General features: G+C 42.5%; 1 protein-coding gene across 6 annotated transcripts in view; it reads left to right on the top strand.

Moving 5' to 3' along the window:
- ABCC4 (ATP binding cassette subfamily C member 4 (PEL blood group)) overlaps positions 1 to 21792 on the top strand; it is a 393134-nt gene that overhangs the window by 271893 nt on the left and 99449 nt on the right. For all 6 annotated transcript variants that reach the window (XM_055244268.2, XM_055244267.2, XM_055244269.2 and 3 more), the window contains one exon: positions 21486 to 21565. In XM_055244268.2, coding sequence (XP_055100243.1) covers positions 21486 to 21565 — 80 coding nt within the window. The remainder of the gene's footprint in view (positions 1 to 21485; positions 21566 to 21792) is intronic.

The raw sequence follows: 21792 nt of genomic DNA on the forward strand, positions 1-21792 counted from the left end.
GGTGTGGTGGTGCACGCCTGTAAACCCAGCTACTGGGGAGGCTGAGGTGGGAGAATCACTTGAACCTGGGAGGCGGAGGTTGCAGTGAAGCGAGACCGTGCCCCTGCACTCCAGCCTGGGTGACAGAGCAAGATTCTGTCTCCAAAAAAAAAAAAAAAGTTTCAAAATTCTAGTAAAATACACCTAACATAAAATTTGCCATATTAATCATTTTAACTACTCTATATAGTTTGGTGACGTTAAGTACATTTGCATTTTTGTGCAGCTGTCACCATCCTCCATCTCCCGAACTTATCCATCTTCCCAAACTGAAACCCAGGACCCATTAAACACTAACTCCCCACCACCCCTTCCCTCCAGCCCCTGGCATTCACCCTTCTACTTTCTGTCTGTGAGTTTGACTGTTCTACATGCTGGATATAACTGGAATCAAACAGTCTTTTTCTTTTTCTGAGAGGCTTATTTTATTTAGTGTAATGTCCTTATGGTTCATCTATGTTGTAGAATGGCCCAGAATCTCCTCCCATCTTAAAGCTGAATAATATTCCATTGTGTGTATATACAGTCAGCCAGCCTCTGTATCTGTGGGTTCCACATGCTCAGATTCAACCAACTGAGAATGGAAAATAGTTTTGGAAAAACAATCCAATAAAAAATTATAATACCACAACAACAAAAAAATGTATTACAAATACATAGCACTTACATGGTATTTAGGCATTATAAGTAATCTAGGGATGATTTAAAATTAAATGAGAGGGCCGGGCGCGGTGGCTTACACTTGTAATCCCAGCACTTTGGGAGGCTGAGGTGGGTGGATCACTTGAGGCCAGGAGTTCGAGACCAGCCTGACCAACATGGTGAAGCCCCGTCTCTACTAAAAATACAAAAATTAGCTGGGCGTGGCAGTGCATGCCTGTAATTCCAGCTACTCGAGAGGCTGAGGCAGGAGAATCACTTGAACCCAGGAGGCGGAAGTTGCAGTGAGCCGAGATCATGCCACTGCACTCCAGCCTTGGTGACACAGTGAGACTCTGTCTCAAAAAGTAAACAAAAAAATTAAATAAAATTATATTGGAGGATGTCTGTATGTTATATGCAAATGTACTCGAGCATTTGCAGATATTGGTATTGGTGGAAGGTCCTGGAACCAATCCCACACAGATAGAGAGGGACAACCAGCTGTGCCACGTTTTGTTTATCCATTCATTTGTTATTGATCTCTTGGGTTGCTTCTGCCTTTTGATTATTGTCCATAGTGCTGCTGTGAACATGGGTGTGCAGATATCTCTTCTACACCCTCACTGTCTCTTCTGTTGGGTATATATCTAGAGGTGGAATTGCTGGATCATGCGGTAATTCTGTGTTTCATAATTTGGGGACCTGTCATTTTTTTTTCATTGCACCTGCACCATTTTTATGATCCTCCAACTATATACAAGAATTCTAATTTCTTCACATCCCTGCCACCACTTGGTATTTTCTGGTTTTATGATAGTAGCCATGCTCCTGGGTGTAAGGTAGTGACTTCCTTTATTTTCTTAAGTCAATAAATCCTACAAGGCGGCTTTGAGTCGTTAATTGTGGGGAGTGCCAGGTCGCCTGACATCTTTGGGCAACTCTTTTTCTTTTCTCTTTCTGTTTTTTTTTTGTTTTTTTTTTTTTTTTTTGAGACAGAGTCTTGCTCTGTTGCCCAGGCTGGAGTGCAGTGGTGCTATCTCGGCTCACTGCAAGCTCCGCCTCTGGGGTTCAGGCGATTCTCCTGCCTCAGCCCCCTGAATAGCTGGGATTATAGTCGTGCACCACCACGCCCAGCTTTTTTTTTATATTTTCAGTAGAGACAGGTTTCACCATGTTGGTCAGGCTGGTCTCAAATTCCTGACCTCAGGTGATCTGCCCACCTCAGCCTTCAAAAGTGCTGGGATTACAGGCGTGAGCCACTGCGCCTGGCTGGGCAACTCTTCCCTGAAAACAAGCCGCCCGTGCGATGGAGTCTGTGCAGGTTTCTTTGTTGCGCGTCTCCTCTTGTCTCCTTTCCTTGGCATGCTTCCCCTTTTTTAATCCTACACTTGAAAATTAGATCAATTGCAAACTGTGTTTAGATTTATTTACAGTTTCTTAACTCCTTTCCTGTTTGCCTTTTGACAGGCTTGGCATAAAAAGTCTTTTTCAAGTAGTAAATTAATTTAGGTGGCACGCACCCCACCTGAATTTTGTTACATGCTGGCAGTTTAGATAAATGGATATTATAATCTCAGCACATTTCTGCCCAACACCACTGCGCAGATTTGCAAGAGTCTACAAAAGTGATAATATTCTATCAGTTTGGGGCCTAGAAGAAGAAGAAGGAGAAAAAAAAACCAGGGCGCATTTTCTTATTCGTATTTCTAGGATGCCTGTGGGGAAGCCGGAAATGCCATATAGCAGTTTACATGGCTAAATACACACGAAAATGATAAGGGACCCAAAGATGTTTCTTTGTAGGCACACAGGAGAAGAGTCAGTTCAAATCGGTAATTGTCAGCTGTGTTTGGAGATACATTCTCCATCGCAACCAAAGATTTTTCTTTTTCCCCCTTAAACTCACCATTTCCTTGAAGAATGCAGTCTATTTTTAATGACTTTATTGATTTGACGATTGGGTTACAATGTACTTTATTTACTGTAGAAATGTTTCGTTCCTGTCAGCACTTAATGCGAATAAATCTACTTTTTGGCACCACTTTGATAGACTGTAAAACTGCTTATATTTGCAGGAAAATTTGTTTTGCCACGGTATGTTTATGTACAGACTCAGTGTGGCTTTTTCCCCCCTCAAAATCATTTTATATCATAGTGTAGCTGACAAATAAATACACACAGTGCAGTAATCATTGTGTACTGTCAGAGCAGCAGAAAACAAAATGTGGGTTTTATGACAGGGATCAAAAAAGAGATTTAATATTCATAATTAAAGCCACTTATTTAATGCTTTAGGTTTTTGCTTCTGTGTTAAGGCTTTCCAGTTTTTGGTTCATAGTTTGTATATCTCTTAAAAATAGTAAATATACAGTAAACCCTACATTCACTGTTACTGTCTGCATATGAATTTAATATTTATTATCCAAGAAGACCTAATAAAAGTCGATCTTTATTTCCTGTTGTTCAAGGTATAAGCAAAGTTAAAATACATTTGCAATACAATAAGTTTTCTATTAAGTTTCTTTCTTTTCTTTTCTTTTTCTTTTTTTTTTTGAGATGAAGTTTTGCTCTTGTTGCCCAGGCTGGAGTGCAACGGTGTGATCTCGGCTCACTGCAACCTCCACTCCCCAGGTTCAAGCCTCGGCTTCCCAAGTAGCTGGGATTATTGGTGTGTGCCACCACACCCAACTAAGTTTTATATTTTTAGTGGAGGCAGGGTTTCACCATGTTGACCAGGCTGGTCTCCAACTCCTGACCTCAGGTGATCCACCCGCCTTGGCCTTGCAGAGTGCTGGAATTATAGGTGTGAGCCACTGCGCCTGGCCTGTTTTCTCTTAAGAGTCTTAACTTTTTTGTGAAAGCAATGCCATATAATATATAGCTTTGCTCTATTATAATAAATTTAATTTGGGAAGGAAGCTGAATCATCTTTAAAAATTTTTTTTCATAAAACATTTTCCTCCTACAAATGTTTTCTAGTACGTGTTTTTTCTTAAGAGAAATACTATCACTTTTTGTTATTTATATTACACATTTTTGTTTTACTTATTTTTCATAGGATAGCAGGATATAATATTGGCAAATTGAATATCATCAAATAGCCTACAGCCTTAGTCCTGAATCAGTACTATGCCACAAGAAAATTTGGAATATGCACAACATGTCCATTATATTTGCAGTCCACCTGAAAAAATAATACACAAAGACCAACAAATGGATAACTTCCTGTACAAATGAACACATCAGAAATATCATTATGTTTATTGCTTTAGCTACCTTTATGCTTTAATATGATTGGCAATTATCCAGTAAACTTGTGCCAGGTAAAAATAAGCACCAGTCTGGCTTATTCAATTTCAATGAACATGTAAAATAATATTTTAATAATTATACAATATTTGTTATTTTAAATTTACTTTTGAATGCATTTAACGAACTGGCTAGGAGTCCTTCTTTAAAGAGAGGTAAATGCAATTGTCAACAGCATCTGCAAGCTAACCCCAAAGAACCCATTTTCGGCCAACTTCGTGATTTCTCATTCAGATTCGAATCTACAATGAAGTGCCAAAATCATGCTTTTAAAAAATGACAGCATTAGTGAAACTCTGGAGGTGCTTATATTGCTAGTGTAGGCAAAAAAGCCCAGCAATACAGAGCTAGGCCGTTTTCCTTGATTCTTTCGCCGTAGGAAGAAATGAACTTCCAGGGAGGTAATGGAGTCCTTCTGAGAACCATGATTAAAAGTCTTTGGGAATTATCAGCCAAACTTAAAATGGATCTCTAGGTTTTCATGGGGGAGTTGTGTTAAAAAGGGACATTTTAATTTAAAGGAACCAAGTTGATAAGGTAGGTTCAGGGAACCAAAAATGTTGAACAGATTTTTTCTGGATTGACAACTTGTGCGGATCGTGGGTTTTTAGGGTGATTAATCATCTGCTTCTAGGGAAATGGCCACAGCTTGCCTCTCCTTCGGGGTAGAAGGTAGGTTCTGAGTCTGTGATTTTTCCCTGCTCAGAGTGAATAAATATTTTAAATACGTGTGGTCAGCTGTCCAGTTCTTCACTTTTTCAGCTGGGAAGGAAAGAGTTGCACAGCTATGATGTTCAGAGCCAACAAGGACTTGCACATGCCCTGTGCATAGGAGCAGCTGAACACATTCTGAATCATGCAGTTAAGCAGGCTGCTAAGTAATGGAGAAAAGAATATCACGCACAGAGATTTGATGTCTTTTTATGGGAGAACAAAAGAGTTTCGATTCTTTCACACTGAGTTTAGCCTAGCCATTGTGTGGCACAGGAGGTTTAATGAATCATTGTTTAACTAGGATCCTGCCAAGTATTTGACCATTAAATAGACTCCAATGTGTATAGAGTTCTTCTCTGACAGACTCTTATTTGACTGTGATTAATTGGCATCGAATTGTTATTTAATTACCTCCACAGAAATCTAAGAGCAGTTTGTGTTCTGATTAAGTTATTTGATGTAGGAACAGGCATGGGGCTGGAGAGGTCAGCTCAGCCCTCAGGACTCCCTGCTACTACCAAGGCCAACTTCTGTGGCTGCCCAAAGCTCACAGAAGATCCCTGAGGATCGAAAATTCAGACAGAATCTGGATTTTACCTTTTCCTTAGAATATAAAAAATGTTTTGGCAACTCAAACTTATAGCATAAGTTTGTAAAGCTTTTTTTTTTGCATGTTGAAATCCTTTGAAGTTATTTATTGGACTGTGTTAAACATGTTCAGTGACAGTTATTGAAGTTTCCTTCAGTTAGTTCACAATTGAAACATGTTACGCATTGCCATGCATGGAGAAGAGGTCAGCCAGCAGGATGCATGGCACAGTAGGAGTAAGGCGGAAGAAAGTCAATGATTGCACAGTCTGGGTTGGGAGTCACTGCTCCTTAGAAAATAGCACCATAAGGGCATGAGATCGTCACTGAGGGGATAGAGTTCTGAGAGGTGGAGCCTCTAGATGCAAGGGGAGACCACCTGTACTTAGCAGATGGGCAGGGTAGCAGGGGTGGAAAGAGGCAGATATTAAAAGAAAGAAAATCAGGCCAGGCGCGGTGGATCACGCCTGTAATCCCAGCACTTTGGGAGGCCAAAGCGGGTGGATCATTTGAGGCAGGAGTTCGAGACCAGCCTGGCCAACATGGAGAAACCTTGTCTCTAAAAATACAAAAATTAGCTGGGCATGGTGGCACACACCTGTAATCCCAGCTACTTGAGAGGCTGAGGCAGGAGAATCGCTTGAACCCAGGAGGCAGAGGTTGCAGTGAGCCAAGATCAGGCTACTGCACTCTAGCCTGGGCAACAGAGAGAGACTCTGTCTCAAAAAAATAAATTACATTTATATCCCTGGAGCCAGCATACATAAATATCTCGAAAAGACGATGATGAACAGCATCAGATGCTGCAGGAAAAGTCAAGAGCAATGAGGATGAGGGAAAAACTGGCTGCTGCATTTAGAAATGACTGGTGAACGCCATGGCGTGAAGAGGAGCAGGAATGGGACTGCAGAGGGTTGTGGGGCGTTTGGATAGGTGAATATTCCCCCTAAGATGAAGATGATGGTTTGACTAAGAGGTAATGTGTATCTTAAGCTGTTTATAACTGACAGCTTAGGTAGAATTATAAGAATCATAGTAATATTTCTAGTTCTTAAAATTTTATCTGAATTTTTAAAGAAGAAATTCAATGGTTAAATTTTCCCCCCTTGCTTTTTAATGGTGTACTTAAATATATATATTCCAACAAAAGTTCATGCATTTTTATTGAATACAGCCTAGCACACAGTTTGGTGTAACACCTGTTGGCGGTTCCCAGATATTAAAATGATGCGCTGGGGATGGAATTGACGATCACATTTGGGTGTTGGTTGATCTGTTTCCAGCACACCTTCGGTTGCTTTACATAGGGTGGGTAGTGGGAGGGCCCATTGTCTTCAAGTTCAGTCACGTCCTCACACTGAATGTTTTGCTGTCCTATTTCTGAGTATTACATATACTTGTATGTGGATCAGAGATAGAGCTGATTTTGCACACTGAATGGTAATTTCCATTCAAGGTAATCTCAGTGATTGAATTTGATACTTGCCTTTGTGGAAGTGGAAATTCCTTGTCTAGGTGAATGCTTTATAAATAACGCGTTGCTGCCACCATCTCTGTGGAAACACATTCTTGGAGACCGCTGGGTATTTCTAGGCCCTTGTTTTTACCCTTCCAGTACTCACTCTTTTGGAGATATTCCATGAGCATTTAGCCATGAACGACAGTGACAGGGTACTGGAGCAGTAAAAACTCTGTCTTAGGGGTTAAAGTGGTGCATTCCCAGAAGAGGTCAAGAGATTGGTGATTTCTTATTCTCTTAGAATCAGAGGTTCTTAACGAGAGCTCTGCTGTCCTGTGGTTCTTGGTTTAGGAATCTCCTGAAATCATATGCAAACTGCACACATGTGCAGCATTTCCAAGCGAAAACACTGTGGCATTCATTGGCCATGCAGTGTTTGAGAGCAGTCATCCTAGAGATCCTTCTACCTGTTGCTGTCCAGGGATCTGTACCTCCTGGATGCTGCGTGAGGTTGGGCCAGGTTCACTCCTCCCTGGTGTATTCTTGAGATCCATGAGTAAAGGAAATGGCCTGCTCTGTCTTCCTAACTTTTTTCTTTTTAGCAAATGTAAAATAATCATCACTTGCTGTAGCAAAGCATGTATAGCTGCTATAGCAAAATGGTTTCCTGAGGCAATTTATCAGGTGTTTTCAACGGCTTCAAGGATAATCCCCTACAATACTTCCTGGCAATGAGTGATTTGGCTTTGCCCTGGGTCACACAACGTGTTAAGGCCTGGGATGAGGTAGAACTGGAGCCCCTGGACTTTCCTAATCAATTCTGCCTTTTATTAGGCTGCATGTCCTCATTCATTCATTCAGTCATTCATTCATTCATTTATTTACTTGTTACAAGTTACGGCCTCCTGTAACTTGCGTAATTTAATCTTGAGGTGGAGTTATTTTAAATGTTTTACTTAATTATGATTAGCCAAGAGAGAGTTCCTGAAACCCTTCTAAGCAGGAGTGATAGCCAAAGTATTTACCACCCAGTACAGCAGGCAGTAGCCAATCAGAAGAGGCCTGGGCTGTCAGCGGCTGCTTTGGCCATCGTCATTTGTGTCAGCCCTGCCTGGAAATCTGTTGGCTCATTTTTATTAGTAGACATTTAATAGAACTTGCAAATGTGTCCAGTAAAGTAGCTTGATGTCATGGAGGTGTTGACATGAGCACACCTTTCTGAACCTCCAGGAGCTGGGTATGAGTCACAGCCTGGATGCTTGACAGCCGGGCATCCCGGAATTAATTTCTTACTGTCTCTAAGCCTCCACTGTATCTTCTATAAAATGGGAACAGTATCTGTGTCATAGTTTTGAGGTGATGTATACGGTTTCTGGCACTAATTTAGTGCTCTGTGGGGTAGTCTTCAAACACAGTGTTGAGTTCATTCTTCTAGGTTTTTGTGCCTAATTTGGTGCCTTAAGAAAATGGTCTGGGTTAGGATGTACCTTTTTATTATTATTATTATTATTATTATTATTATTATTATTATTATTATTATTATTTTGAGATCAAGTCTCACTCTGTCACCTGGCCTGGAGTACAGTGGTGTGATTTCGGCTCACTGCAGCTTCCGCCTCCCAGGTTCAGGCAATTCTGCCTCAGCCTCCCGAGCAGCCGGGACTACAGGCACACACCACCATGTCTGGCTTTTTTTTTTTTTTTTTTTCGGCATTTTTAGTAGAGACAGGGTTTCACCACGTTGGCCAGGCTGGTCTCGAATTCCTGGCCTCAGGTGATCCCCCCACCTCTGCCTCCCAAAGTGCTGGAATTACAGGCGTGAGCCACTGTGCCCAGCCTTTTTTTTTTTTTTTTTTTTTTTTTTAAGAAAGGGGGCATTTCTTGCTCCCTTGCCCAGTCTGGAGTGCAGTAGTGTGATCATAGCTCACGGTATCCTCAAACTCCTGGGCTCAAACAGTCCTCTCCCCTTGGTTTCCCCAAGTGCTGGGATTACAGGCTTGAGCCACCATGCCTGGCAGCAGTGGGATGACATCTCCAGTCATGAGTGAATGAACCAAGATGACCCTCAGGAAAAAATCTTGTCCAGTTGCCTGCTCTCAGTGAGGAAGGCACTGGGATGAGTTAGTGTGGGCTCTGTCTGTGCACACACAAGCAGAGGCCGAGTCGATCTCTTGGCTATCTTCTGTGGACTACTTTCTCCAGCCAAAGTCAAACGTGTAAAACGCCCATCTCTCCAAACTGCACTTGTGCCCCTCCTAAATGCTTCCCCTTCACAAATATGGCTTTGAAGAGCCATAAGTACAAGGAATTTTCAGCAGAGGCCCTCAACACCTGATCCCTTTCCACTCCCATTCCACACCCAAGTCCTCTCCTATCAGCACACCTTAGGTCGTGCTCTTCCCATCAACTAGGCAAATATTTGTCATCCCTTCACCCTTTCCCACCTCTCAGTCCTGATGGATGTCATTCCTTCCACCTGATCAAAGTCCACATTCTTCATCAATACATTCTCTCCCCTCTTTCCAAATTCTCAGGCCCTGTTCCCACAAGGGCTGACCCTGCCTCACCCTGGTAACTCCCACCAGCTGGTGATGCTCCCCTGCTGTTGTGCCTTCCTCATTGCCGCCTGCCTTGGGCATGGTCCGTGCTTTCTTATTTCTGCCACCTGCGTGTGTGCTCATGTTGGGTTGTGTCACTCTACATGCTGTGCTCACTTACATGTATCTGTTAACCTGCTACCAGTATGATCATAAGACACTCAGAGAGGGCTGGGTGTGGTGGCTCACGCCTGTAATTCCAGCACTTTGGGAGGCTGAGGTGGGCAGATCACTTGAGGTCAGGAGTTTGAGACCAGCCTAGCCAACACGGTGAAACCCCATCTCTACTAAAAATACAAAAATGTGCTGGATATGGCAGTGCACGTCTGTATTCCCAGCTACTTGAGAGGCTGAGGCAGGAGAATTGCTTGGATCTGGGAGGTGGAGGTTGCAGTGAGCCGAGATTGTGCTAGTGTGCTTCAGCCTGGGCAACAGAATGAGACTTCGTCCCCCGCAAAAAAATCGAAAAACACTCCAGAGCGACATCAAACAAGCATCAATTTTAAGTCATGAAACAAGTAAAATTTTCATTCTAATTAGCAGGTTCTGATGAGTGATTATAGGTGTCTTACCTGATGGGTGAGCAGCAAGAAAGGAATGAGTACAAAGTAAGAGACTATTGTTACCCGGAGGAAGGAAAACTTGAAGCTGGATGTAGAAAACAGATGATGAGGTTGCCCTTTGCCTTGAAGCCATTTAGATTTTTATAAGTCATTTAGTGTAGACAGTCTCACCTAGCATCTTCCAGTTGGGGAAAAAAATGAGAAGGATCTGATTAGAAAATGAAAGAACACATACATACTTTTGAAACTCATTTTCTCCAATTTGTCATGTCATGTAATATAAAACCTGGAAATTACTTTTTCAAAAATATGTTGTAATTATATGAAAATGTAAGAAACAACTACACTTTGAAAACACAACATAATTATTTTAGAGAGGCATTCCTTTACTTCACTATAGGACAACTATAATCCCTAGTTGATTTACTGCAGTCCTGATTCTAGCTTAACTCCTAGGAGATACAAAATTCTCAGAATGTAAGGTGTCTGCCCTGCCACTGGGATCACTCTCCCACCGCATCCGTGAGCCTGCCTGTGGCTTTCCCCATCAAACTGCTTTTCCCTGCCTTTATCTCACAGCTGCCACTGGAGTGAGCACGAGTCATGTTCGGGACCTGCTACCTGGAACCACAGTTATGTCTTTCTTTGCCATGTAAGCATTCAGGTGGGGTAGGAAGAGGAAAGACAAGCAATTATAGGTGCTTTATCCCATATTTGCTGTGACAAGCAACAAGGGATCTTTGAGGGTCTCTCTATCTGGGGGTCTATCATCCTCTTCCGCAACAGTGTTGAGTTCACTCTTCTAGGCTTGTGTGCCAAATGTGGTGCCTTAAGAAAATGGTCTGGATTAGTGTGTACCTTTATTTTATTTCGTTTTATTTTATTTATTTATTTTGTTTTGTTTTGTTTTGTTTTATTTTATTTTATTTTATTTTTTAAGGAAGAGGGTCCTGCTTGCTCTTGCACAGACTGGAGTGCAGTGGCACTGTCACAGCTCACTGCAGCCTCAAACTCTTGGGCTCAAGCAAGCCTCTCGCCTTGGCTTCCCAAGGCGCTGGCAGGATCCATTAATTGCACTTGGCCAGATGCACCCTTTTAAGTCTACCATTTAAATAAAATATCTCTTATATGACTTTACCTTTAAGTTCTGGGAGGAGTTCCTAGCTTCAGAGGAATTAAGTAAGGCTAGGCCAGAACTTTCCCTCCACTTCTGGTTACCTGTGATATCCTTATTATCTCTGCCTGTGATCTGTTTGCTGTCCTGTTCTGCCATGCTTCTTATCTGCTCTCCTTGCCTGCTGTCCAACCCTCCTGTGGTCTCTGTCCCCTCCATGTCCTTCCATCACTTGTTCCCTTCTCTGTCAGGTCCCCTCCTCACCCCCAACCCCAACCCAGCACCTGGGGTCCGCTATCTCCTCTCCTGCTCTCTTCCTTTTCTGAAATGTTGGGTTTCTTTGCTTTCTATAATGCTTTCATGCCGTCATGTTGGCTTCTGTAAGTTGCTGTACCCAAACTCAGTCTGTAACTGCGTATTTCAAATGCCCTTTAAAGGAGCACAAACAAATAAATTGGCTCAACAGCAGTGCAAAGACAGTGGCAAAGATGACATGCCAGATGCTTCATGACAACGAATGTTCCCAAATTGGAAAACACTTGCCAGAAAGACTGAATGCAATAATCAAGCATTGCAACTAGAGCCTTGAAATTTGGAAACAGACCACTTAATATTTGTAGTGGAAGGGCTTGTTTTATTTATTCACTCAGTATATATGCTAAGCATTGGCCCAGGCCCTGGGGAAAGTGCACGGGACAAAACAGACAACAGTCCCCTGTGCAAAGATTGCCGATGCTCCCATTTAATGTGTGTGAGTAGAAAGGAGCCAGTTATTCTTTAACTTCTGTAAGTATAGAAGGGACTTGAAAAGGGCAATAGTTGTATATGTGAATATGACAAGGTTAGCTTATAGGTTGTTGACGCAGAAGGAATAATTGTTTTGTTTTGTTTTTTTTTTTTGTTTTTGAGATGGCATCTCACTGTCGCCCAGGCTGGAGAGCAATGGTATGGTCTTGGATCACTGAAACCTCTGCCTCCTCGGATGAACCAATTCTGCCTCAGCCTCCTGTGTAGCTGGGATTACAGGTGGCTACAAAATTAGCCATCATGCCTGGCTAATTTTTTGTATTTTAGTAGAGATGGGATTTCACCATGTTGGCCAAGCTGGTCTCAAACTCCTGACCTCCAGTGAGCCACCTGCCTCAGCCTCCCAAAGTGCTGGGATTACAGGTGGGAGCCACCATGCCCGGCCAAATCTTTTCAATTTTTTCCCCCAGAGGGACATGTAGGAAGATGGTCTTTGAGTGGTTTCCAGGCCTCATAGTGTCTCTTCCCCAAGGGCTGCTTTTCTTGTATCTGTTTTATAGATTTGTTTTTGTATGAGAGTTCCATCTATTCAGAAGGTTTTCCATTTTAATTTTAATTTAACTTTTTTTGAGGCAAAGTCTCACTCTGTCACCAGGCTGGAGTGCAGTGGTGTGATCTCAGCTCACTGCAACCTCTACCTCCTAGGTTCAAGCGATTCTCGTGCCTCAGCCTCCCAAGTAGCTGAGATTACAGGTGCATGCCACTACACCCGACTAATTTTTGTATTTTTCCTGGAGACCGGGTTTCACCATGTTGGCTAGGCTGGTCTCCAACTGCCGACCTCAGGTGATCCACCCGCCTTGGCCTCCCAAAGTGCTGGGATTACAGGCATGAGCCACTGCGCCCGGCCGAGGTTTCCCATTTTTAAAAAAGAGTTGGAAAATGACTGGATTTATGGTATGTTCTTAGCATGCCCAGTTTGAGCACTCCCTGGGCACTTTGTTATATCCTGTGGGAAAGTGGTTTGTCCCTGTTTACAAAAGGTATATGATTAAGTCTGCTAAACAGGTGACCCTAGAAGAACACGGGGATTAGGTGCGCTGCACCCCTCCTTCCCTGCAAACATGGTCGAAAATCTGAGTATAACTTTCAGTTCCCCAAAAACTTAAAACCACCAATAACCTGCTGTTGACTGGAGGCCGTGAATACTTGATCAACACATATTTTGTGTGTTATATGTATTATGTACTGTATTCTGAAAATAAAGTAAGCTACAGAAAAGAAAATTTTACTAAGAAAATCATGAGGAAGAAAAATGCATTTATTATTTATTAAGTGGAAGTGGATCATCATAAAGGTCTTTCTCCTCATCTTCACACTGAGTCCACTGAGGGAGAGGAGGGGTTGGCCTTGCTGTCTCAGGGGTGGCAGAGTGGAAATAAATTTACATACAAGTAGATTCCCACAGTTCAAATTCATGTTGTTCAAGGGTCAACTGTATCGAAAACTAGTATCAAAAACTAGTTAAGCTACTAAAGCTATGATGTATTCTGACAATGCATCCAGACTAGGAGAAATCAGGAAGTAAGCTGAAATAGTCTCTCATCCAACAAAGCTTCCGAAAACTGACCCTGAAAACATGAATATTGCTCTGTCTTTGCTGATAGTATATTGAATCTCATGTCAGGCCCAGTTTTAACTACCGGTTTGTAGCGTTTCCTCCTTCTTCACCACTGAAAGTAAGAAGGCAGGTTTTGTTGGCTGAAAACTGAATAATACAAAACCACAGTAGTTGGGAGCATAGGGATACATGCAAGTAATCTAGGACCTTCTAAGATCATTGCCACATTGAAAATGTCAGAATAATGATCCTCAAAATGTTAGTTCTGGGTTGTCAAGGAATTATGTCTTTTTTTTTTTTTTTTTTTTTTTTTTTCTGAGATGGAGTCTCCTGTCGCCCAGACTGGAGTGCAGTGCCACAATCTCCGCTCACTGCAACCTCCGCCTCACAGGTTCAAGCGGTTCTCCCACCTCAGCCTCCTGAGTAGCTGCTATTACAAGCATGCACCACTATAGCAAGCTAATTTTTGTATTTTTAGTAGAGACGGGTTTTCTCCATGTTGGTCAGGCTGGTCTCACACTCCTGACCTCAAGTGAGCCACCCACCTCGACCTTCCAAAGTGCTGGGATTATAGGCATGAGCCATGGTGCCCGACCAAGAAAAGATATCTTTATGCTGTGTGTCTTTTGTTTAAGAAGTAAGAAGTCTATAATCCGCATGAAAAAGATTTGGCCAAAACAACTTAGTTTTTTTTTTTAATAAGGTCTTTGATAACTAACAGGATAGTTAGCCATTTGGAAATTTCAGTTTACAAAATTCATCATTTCTCCATCTAATTTTAGACACTCATTCTCTCGTTGGACGTGTGGTATTGTTCTGGGCAAAGCTTTTGGGTTGCTGGGAGTGGAATCTACTCAACTTATTGTGGATGAGGAGGGGTTGATGGGAAGGAAGCAGGGCACTGGGGTGCTGAAGCAAGGCTGACCTTCCTGCAAGCTGCAGCTGGGAGCCATTGTCATAGAGCTTGTGCATGGGCCCAATCCTGTCTTCCCTTTGCCTCTCATCTTTCCTTTGGATTGTGCTTCTGCTTCATATTTTCATTTCTTTCACAGACTTACAGTCATTGGGAGTGGAAACCTGAATGATTGGCAGCTAGTGCTGGGACTACAGGCATGTGCCTCCACGCCCGGCTAAGTTTTGTATTTTTGGTAGAGTCGGGGTTAGCTTCACTAGCTGTGGAGGGTTTCTGAGAAAAGCAGCACAGTTATCCATAGCTGGTCCAGTATAGATAAAGGCACTCGCATTAGTGGCAGGTTCGTGAGAGCTACATTTGTCAGCAAGAGTTTCATGGAGGAGAAAGGCCTATGGCTGAGATCCTGGTAGGTGGAGGCAAGCAGGGACCGAGGACCTTCATGACAGGTGGATGGAAGACAGAGAAGGTCCCCTGATGGGAACAAGGACACATGGCCAGGAGGAATGGAGGGGAGGTTAGGAAGAGACCTCTCTTCTACCTCTTCTCTCCTCACTGTTTCTAAAAACTTAATAGCTTTGATTTGACAGATGAATGAATAAGGATGTAAATGAGATTATTTTAAATGGAAAGTAAAGACATGCTGGTAATTATGTAAAATAAAGATAAGTCAAAAATGACTTACAAGTTTTCATGCTGTATGTTTAGGCATAGGTCTAAGGTAGGGTTTGAGAAGTTAGGCGTGGGTTGTTGTGGGCCAATTTCAAAGGATTCTGTTTATTTAGATGAGCTTAAGATGTTTTGTAGGATAACTGAGTGTCTGAGTAAGCCCTGGGCTGGGAGATCAGGAGTACAGATAAGATTTGGGATGCCTAAGCAAACAGGAAATCTTTGAAATGAAAGTGAGCAAAGTTCGAGAAGAGAATCAGAAAAAGGAAAAAATGGTCAACAGATTTATCTTTAGAAAAAAATAAGAGGAAGCAAAGGATATTGAAGGAAGTTGCCCTGAAGAGTGGGGTTTCTCATTCCTCTTCTCTCTGCTGTATGGAAATCCCAGAATGGCTTGGCAGAGAGTTCCCACCCCGTTACGAAACACTGCATCACCTTGAGCAAGACTGGCTTTTGTCTTCGCATCTCTAACGTGAAGAGTTTGGTCTACAAAGCGCTGTGAACATTTCTGTTGCCTGCAGAAACCTTTCTTCAGAGGCAATCTCTATGTGAAGGTCCCAATGGATGTAAGGCCCTATGTTTGAGAGGGGAAGGGCAGCGAAGGGAGGAGATGAGGTGTCTGGGGTTGGGTGTGCTTGGCCTCCTCTTCATCCTCTGTCTCATTCTTTAAGATTCTTCAAGGCAGAGTCTCAGAATCTTCATAAGACAAGGTTTGAGGCTGGGTGCTGTGACTCATGCCTGTATTCCCAGCACTTTGGGAGGCCGAGGTGAGCGGATTGCTTGAGCCTCAAGAGTTCGAGACCAACCTGGGCAACATGGCAAAACCTCATTTCTACAAAAAAATTTAAAAATTAGCCAGGCATGGTGGTGCACCGGAGGTCCCAGCTACTTGGGAGGCGAAGCAGGAGGATCAGTTGAGCCCAGGGAGGTCAAGGCTGCAGTGAGCCTTGATTGTGCCACTATACTCCAGCCTGGGCAACAGAATGAGACCTTTTCTCAAAAAAACCAAAAAAAACCAAAAAAAAAAACCCATAAAGTTTGAATGTTATTAGCGCTGGGGATCCTTCACACCCATTTAAGCTCTATAATCCTACAATAATAATGCAAAGAACACCTCACCCATGTGAGCTACTCTAGAATTTAGAGAATCCCTTCATAATCATGATCTCTTTGATCCTGGTGATCTTTGGCCCTGTGAAGTACTGCAGGCAAATATCATCAGCTCCATTTTATAGGTCAGGAATTTGAGTGTCAATATAGGTTGGGTGAGTTGCCCTGTATTGCTGAGTCCTGTTGCTACTGAGCCTCCGAAGAGGACAAGTACCTCATGTCTTGTCCCTGCCTCATTTTCTCTTTCATGCCTTCTGTGAGCCTCTGCCATGTTGATGGCCTGTTCTGATGAGATGTACCGAAATACTGGACTTCTAGAGCTCCTGTTCGGTTCTCATTTTGGTCTAAGCAGAGTGATGCAGGATGTCCAGGCTGGCCCATCTCCTCAAATGGCTTCCTCCCCTCCCAGACCACAGTGTCATGGATGCTGTCATCCTTTTCAGCCCAGCAACTGTCTCCAGGCTCCACCCAACAGCCTGTACTCTGGACCAGTCTGTGCCCCGCCATGTGGCACCACATTGTACCTGGAGTGCACAGGTCAATTCTCTCAAAACCATTTGATAGACTCTGCTCTTTGGGACGGACTGCTTGGATTTACATTCTACTTCTCACATCTCAAGATGGCGGTTCCCCCATCCTACCTTTGCCCTTTGCACACTCCACCTACCATCAACTATGGGTACCTGAGAGTCCACCCTTTCTCTGTACTTCCAGCTTCCAATTCTCTGCAGGAATATCTGAGGCCAATTCTTTCTTTCTTTCTTTCTTTCTTTTTTTTTTTTTTTTTTTTTTTTTTTTTTTTGAGATGGAGTCTCACTCTGTCACCCAGCCTGGAGTGCAGTGGCATCATCTTGGCTCACTGCAACCTCTGCCTCCTGAGCTCAAGCAATTCTCTGCCTCAGCCTCCCATGTAGCTGGGATTATAGGCGCCCACCACCACGCTCACCTAAGTTTTTTGTATTTTTAGTAGAGACAGGGTTTCACCATCTTGGCCAGGCTGGTCTTGAACTCCTGACCTCGTCGTGATCCACCTGCCTCGGCCTCCCAAAGTGCTGGGATTATAGGCATGAGCCACCGCGCCTGGCTCAAAGGCCAATTCTTTTCAAAAGTATTAGCTTTCAGAACCATCAGTGAAGCTATAAGTGTGGATACCTATAAAGAAGTTTACAATATTGAAGACTTCATTAAACACATCCACTTTTACTTTCAAGGTCAGATGTGGCATGACCTAATGGGGTCTTTTTTGTTGATACCTAAGACCATTTTTGTGGTACAGAATGGGCTCACCAGGAAGGAATGAGTGGCACACGCTACATCATGGGTGAACCTCAAAAACTTGAGATACGGGAAGGAAGCCAGACACAAGAGATCACATATTGTGTGATTCCTTTTCCATGAAAGATACTGAAAAAGCAAAGAGGCAGAAACTAGTTGCTTGAGGCTGGGGTGGACATAGGGAGGCACTGTGAGTGGCATGAGGGATCTTAGTGGGGGCATAAAAATGTCTTGAAACTTATTTTTGGTAATGACTGCATCACTCAGTAAAGTTACTAAAATCCATTGAATTGGATACCTGAAATGGGTGAGTTTTGTGAGATGTAAAATATGTGTCAATGCAAATATGCCTCAATATTTTCATATTTAAATGTACTTTTTTGTTACAAAAAAGAATGGGGCTCACAGCAGACATGGGAACTTACAAGTTTTAAATTGTAGTTTGGTTATAGGGAATTGAGAAGTCTTAGTTATGGGAGAGGTATCAGAATTCCGGAGGTGACTTTAACTTCAGATTAGATTCTAGAATCAGTTTGTAAAATGGAGTCGTTTATGAATTTGTATTTTGACAAAAAGTTCATTAACACCTTTTATAATATTCTATCTTGTGGAAAAAAGTTAGGAGGAACCTGACTCTGTATGTGATGTTATGACTTCAAAGGAGCTCTCTCTCTCTCTCTCTCTCTCAGAGGAAAATTTTAATGTGCTCATAACTTATTATAGACCCTTTTCAGACATTTTGGTTGTTTCCTGCTTCTGATTTGCCAAATAATGCCACATTGACCATCTTTGATGCACTTATTAATGCCTTGAGATACTTCTTAGAAATTGAATTTTGGGGTCCATGGGGATGCACTCTCAATAGTTGTTTATTGTCCAGCTCGCAAAAATCTACCTGTGCCATCATGCAGGATTGGAGTGATATGGATTTACATTAAATGTGAGTCCAAAATGTGATGTGGCTGCAGGAATTTACTGTGATTGTGGGCTTAGTCATGGGATATATCCTGATCCTGAGATATGCAGATAATACCTAGGGTATTGGTTTTAATCCTGGGTACTAGGCATTCAGAGAGGCTGGCTACCTATGTGCTGAGGCAATGGCCAACATGGGACCCTGTGTGTTACGAGAGATAATTGAGGTACCCAAGGGATAGGTGCCTGTGAGAAGTCTGAAAAACTTGTGATTAACTTTCTTCAAGTAGTTGAAGAGCTGCCCTGTCAATAGAAATTCGATTCACTTTGTATGGTTGTAAGGGCAGAATCAGCAGCAATGGTTGGATGTTCCCGGAAGGCAAGATTCGGTTTAATGTAAGCAAGCCTTGTCTAACAGAACAGTCCGAAAATAGATTGGGTCTCCTCAGGAAACAGTGACTCCTCTTCTCTCGACATCCCTGGAGATGCTCCAGCAGGGGCCAGATGTCATTTGGATGAAGAGGTGTGGCATGTGCATGGAGGGAATTTATCATAAGTGATTTGGAGACCTCTGGGAAAATGAATGTGAGACTGTGAACTTGACATCACAGCTCTGATTATGACAGTTTACTGCGAAGGCAGATGAAAATATTCTGGCCGGGTGCTATGGCTCACACCTGTAATCCCAGCACTTTGGGAGGCCGAGGTGGGTGGATCACCTGAGGTCAGGAGCTTGAGACCAGCCTGACCAACATGGTGAAACCCCATCTCTACTGAAAATACAGAAATTAGCTGGTCATGGTGGCATGTGCCTGTATCTCAGCTACGCGGGAGGCTGAGGCAGGAGAATCGCTTGAACCCAGGAGGCGGAGGTTGCAGTGAGCTGAGATCTCCTCCAGCCTGGGCAACAGAGTGAGACTCCATCTCAAAAAAAAAAATTTTAACTTTTATTCTTTTTGCAAACACCAGTCTTTGAATTGTTTCTTAGAACAAGGAAGTAACTATTGAACCTTCTAATCTTATACTTTCTACACTCAGATCGTTGTTGATAAGAGTTTTGATTTCAGCTGATCTTTGACATTCTGTTCAGTTGTTGGTATAGCTGTGTGAGGAGGTGGGCTTTCTCAGTTGTTTTTGTTTTCCTTGTATTTTATGCTGTTTTCCAACCATGGGTCTTTCAGATTTTAAGATGCTCCCAAATGGTCAAGATAAAAGGGTTGGTTTTCGCGTACTAATTTATGTAGCCTTTTTATCTTTTTTTCTTCTTCTTTTCTTTTTCGTAGAGATGAGGTCTTGCTATGTTGCTCAGGCTGGTCTTGACCTGCTGGGCTTAAGCAATCCTCCCACCTCTGCCTTCAGAAATACTGGGATTATAGGTGTGAGCCCTATACCTGGCCTATCTTTTTTTTTTTTTATTTGAATATTGCTTTCAACTTTTTAAAAGCTGAACTGTACTTGCAATGTTTCTGAATGTTGCCTATGTTAACTTTTCCATTTAAGAAACAATTCATATTTTAATAATTATGTCTTTAATTTTTTAACTTATATTTTCTTTTTTCTGGTATTGATACGTTGAGATAAGAAAAAATAAGAAAGACGACAAACAAAACCCATAAGTATCTGTCGGAAAAATACTCATGTAACTTTAATGTTTCTTAAGTACAGCCGATAAAATAGTAGCCTGACCTCTCGCCCTGCATAGCATGGTCTGGCAAACAGCAGAAGGGCCCCCGGGAGCTGGTTGGAAATTCAGGCTCCAGCTCCTCCCCAGGGCCACTGCATCAGGACCTGCATTTGAAAAGTTGCGCTTCCTCCCCGGTGGCATGCTACAGAACCTGTGGGTCATAGTCGTCATCACACCTTTTTGGTGGTTTTTTAGCAGCCATGAAAAAGTACCTGGCATTGTGCCTGGGCATTTTTTTTTTTTTTTTTTTTTTTTTTTTTTTTTTTTTTACAGGCATGAGCCCATTTAATCCCTAGGACAACCCTCTAAAGGAGGTGTTATTAGAGGCTCAGAAAAGTTGTCACTGGGCCTGCCAAAGGTGTCACTGAATGATGCTTTCTGGAGTCTGCGTGTCCGAAGCCTGAGACAGGAAAATTGAGGTGCAGCTCCAACTTGTACACCCTGTGCTTCTTGGCCAGCTGGATGCCTCAGGAGAACTGCAGAGGCTGCATTAGCCCCAGCAGCAGGAGGCAGCTTCGTCCACAGCCTCTGACCATTCACGGTCCACTTGTGGCCTGGTATAAAGGCCCCAGGACGAAGTCAGTCCTAACAAACCCTAGGAGGCCGCACATCTCATCTGTAAGCAGGGCTTCCAGAAGCATTGATTAGAAAAGAAGTTCGGAGGCCTAGACACACACACACTTCTCAGGGGTCACCTACATCCACATAGGCTATGTGTGTATAGCTTACATTTTTTTGAAGGAAATAATTTGAAAGAATAGATATTTATTAGAAACCAGGTTTGATCTGTTTCTGACGCCTTTATGACATACTGTTTTCTTGGATTCTACTTGACAGGGGAAATGAAGTCAGTGCTAAGCAGTGATCTTCAATCATTAAATAATATTTCCGTTTTCCTGCATAATTTCCTCTTGTGTTCTTAGATAAGACTAAGCCTGTTTTTGTCATACTGTTTGCACATCTGAAAATGACAACTTGTTTGCCAGTAGTAAACTCACAGCCTGGAAAATGATAGGATCCCAAGTTTCCCCCAAAATGTGAGGTATAGTCAAGCAGGCTGGGAAAAAAAAATACAGAGGTTATCATTATGTTTATATAAAAAATATACCACTTAGCAAAAGAAATTCTGACAAAGCAAAATTAGTGAAATAATTAGGATCAATTTATGTACATTCATCTACCTACTTTGCACTTGGATTGAAGTCCTAGATTGGGTCCTAAAAGGAGGGAACATTCTAGAACCCACCAATCCCTCCTGATACTGTCACAAGATTTTTTTCCCTTAATTCTTTTAAAATCAGGGCCACATTTCAACTCCCTGCCCACTGCCATTTGATGATATTTTTGTTTCTCTTTAGGTATCGTCCTATTTTCTTTTTCTTTACCACTGACATCGGCTTATTTCATATGAATGCATAATATATTAAATATGTACGCATTTAAAATACTGTTTTGATTTGTTTGTGAATTGTTTCTCCTAAAGGGTCTATCTGGGGAAATGAGTAATTTTTCATATCCTGTTCTTGCAGGAAGAATTTTAAATCGTTTCTCCAAAGACATTGGACACTTGGATGATTTGCTGCCGCTGACGTTTTTAGATTTCATCCAGGTAACGTTGAGAGTAATGTCAGGATATCAGATGGAAAACGGAAGTTCCTATTTTTTCAAGTCCTTTTCATGGGGTCTGGGGGTGGGACTCTCAGCCTGGCTGTGTGTAATGTTAAATTAATAAAAGGCCATGTTTGTAAAAGAAAGGTGCGGTTATAATTCAGAGGCTAAGTTGGCGTGAGTAATACCTTGTGTGTGGGAGTGGCTATACAGTCGTGTCAGGGTTAG

Source organism: Symphalangus syndactylus, chromosome 15, assembly GCF_028878055.3.
Source record: "Symphalangus syndactylus isolate Jambi chromosome 15, NHGRI_mSymSyn1-v2.1_pri, whole genome shotgun sequence".
NCBI lineage: Eukaryota > Metazoa > Chordata > Mammalia > Primates > Hylobatidae > Symphalangus > Symphalangus syndactylus.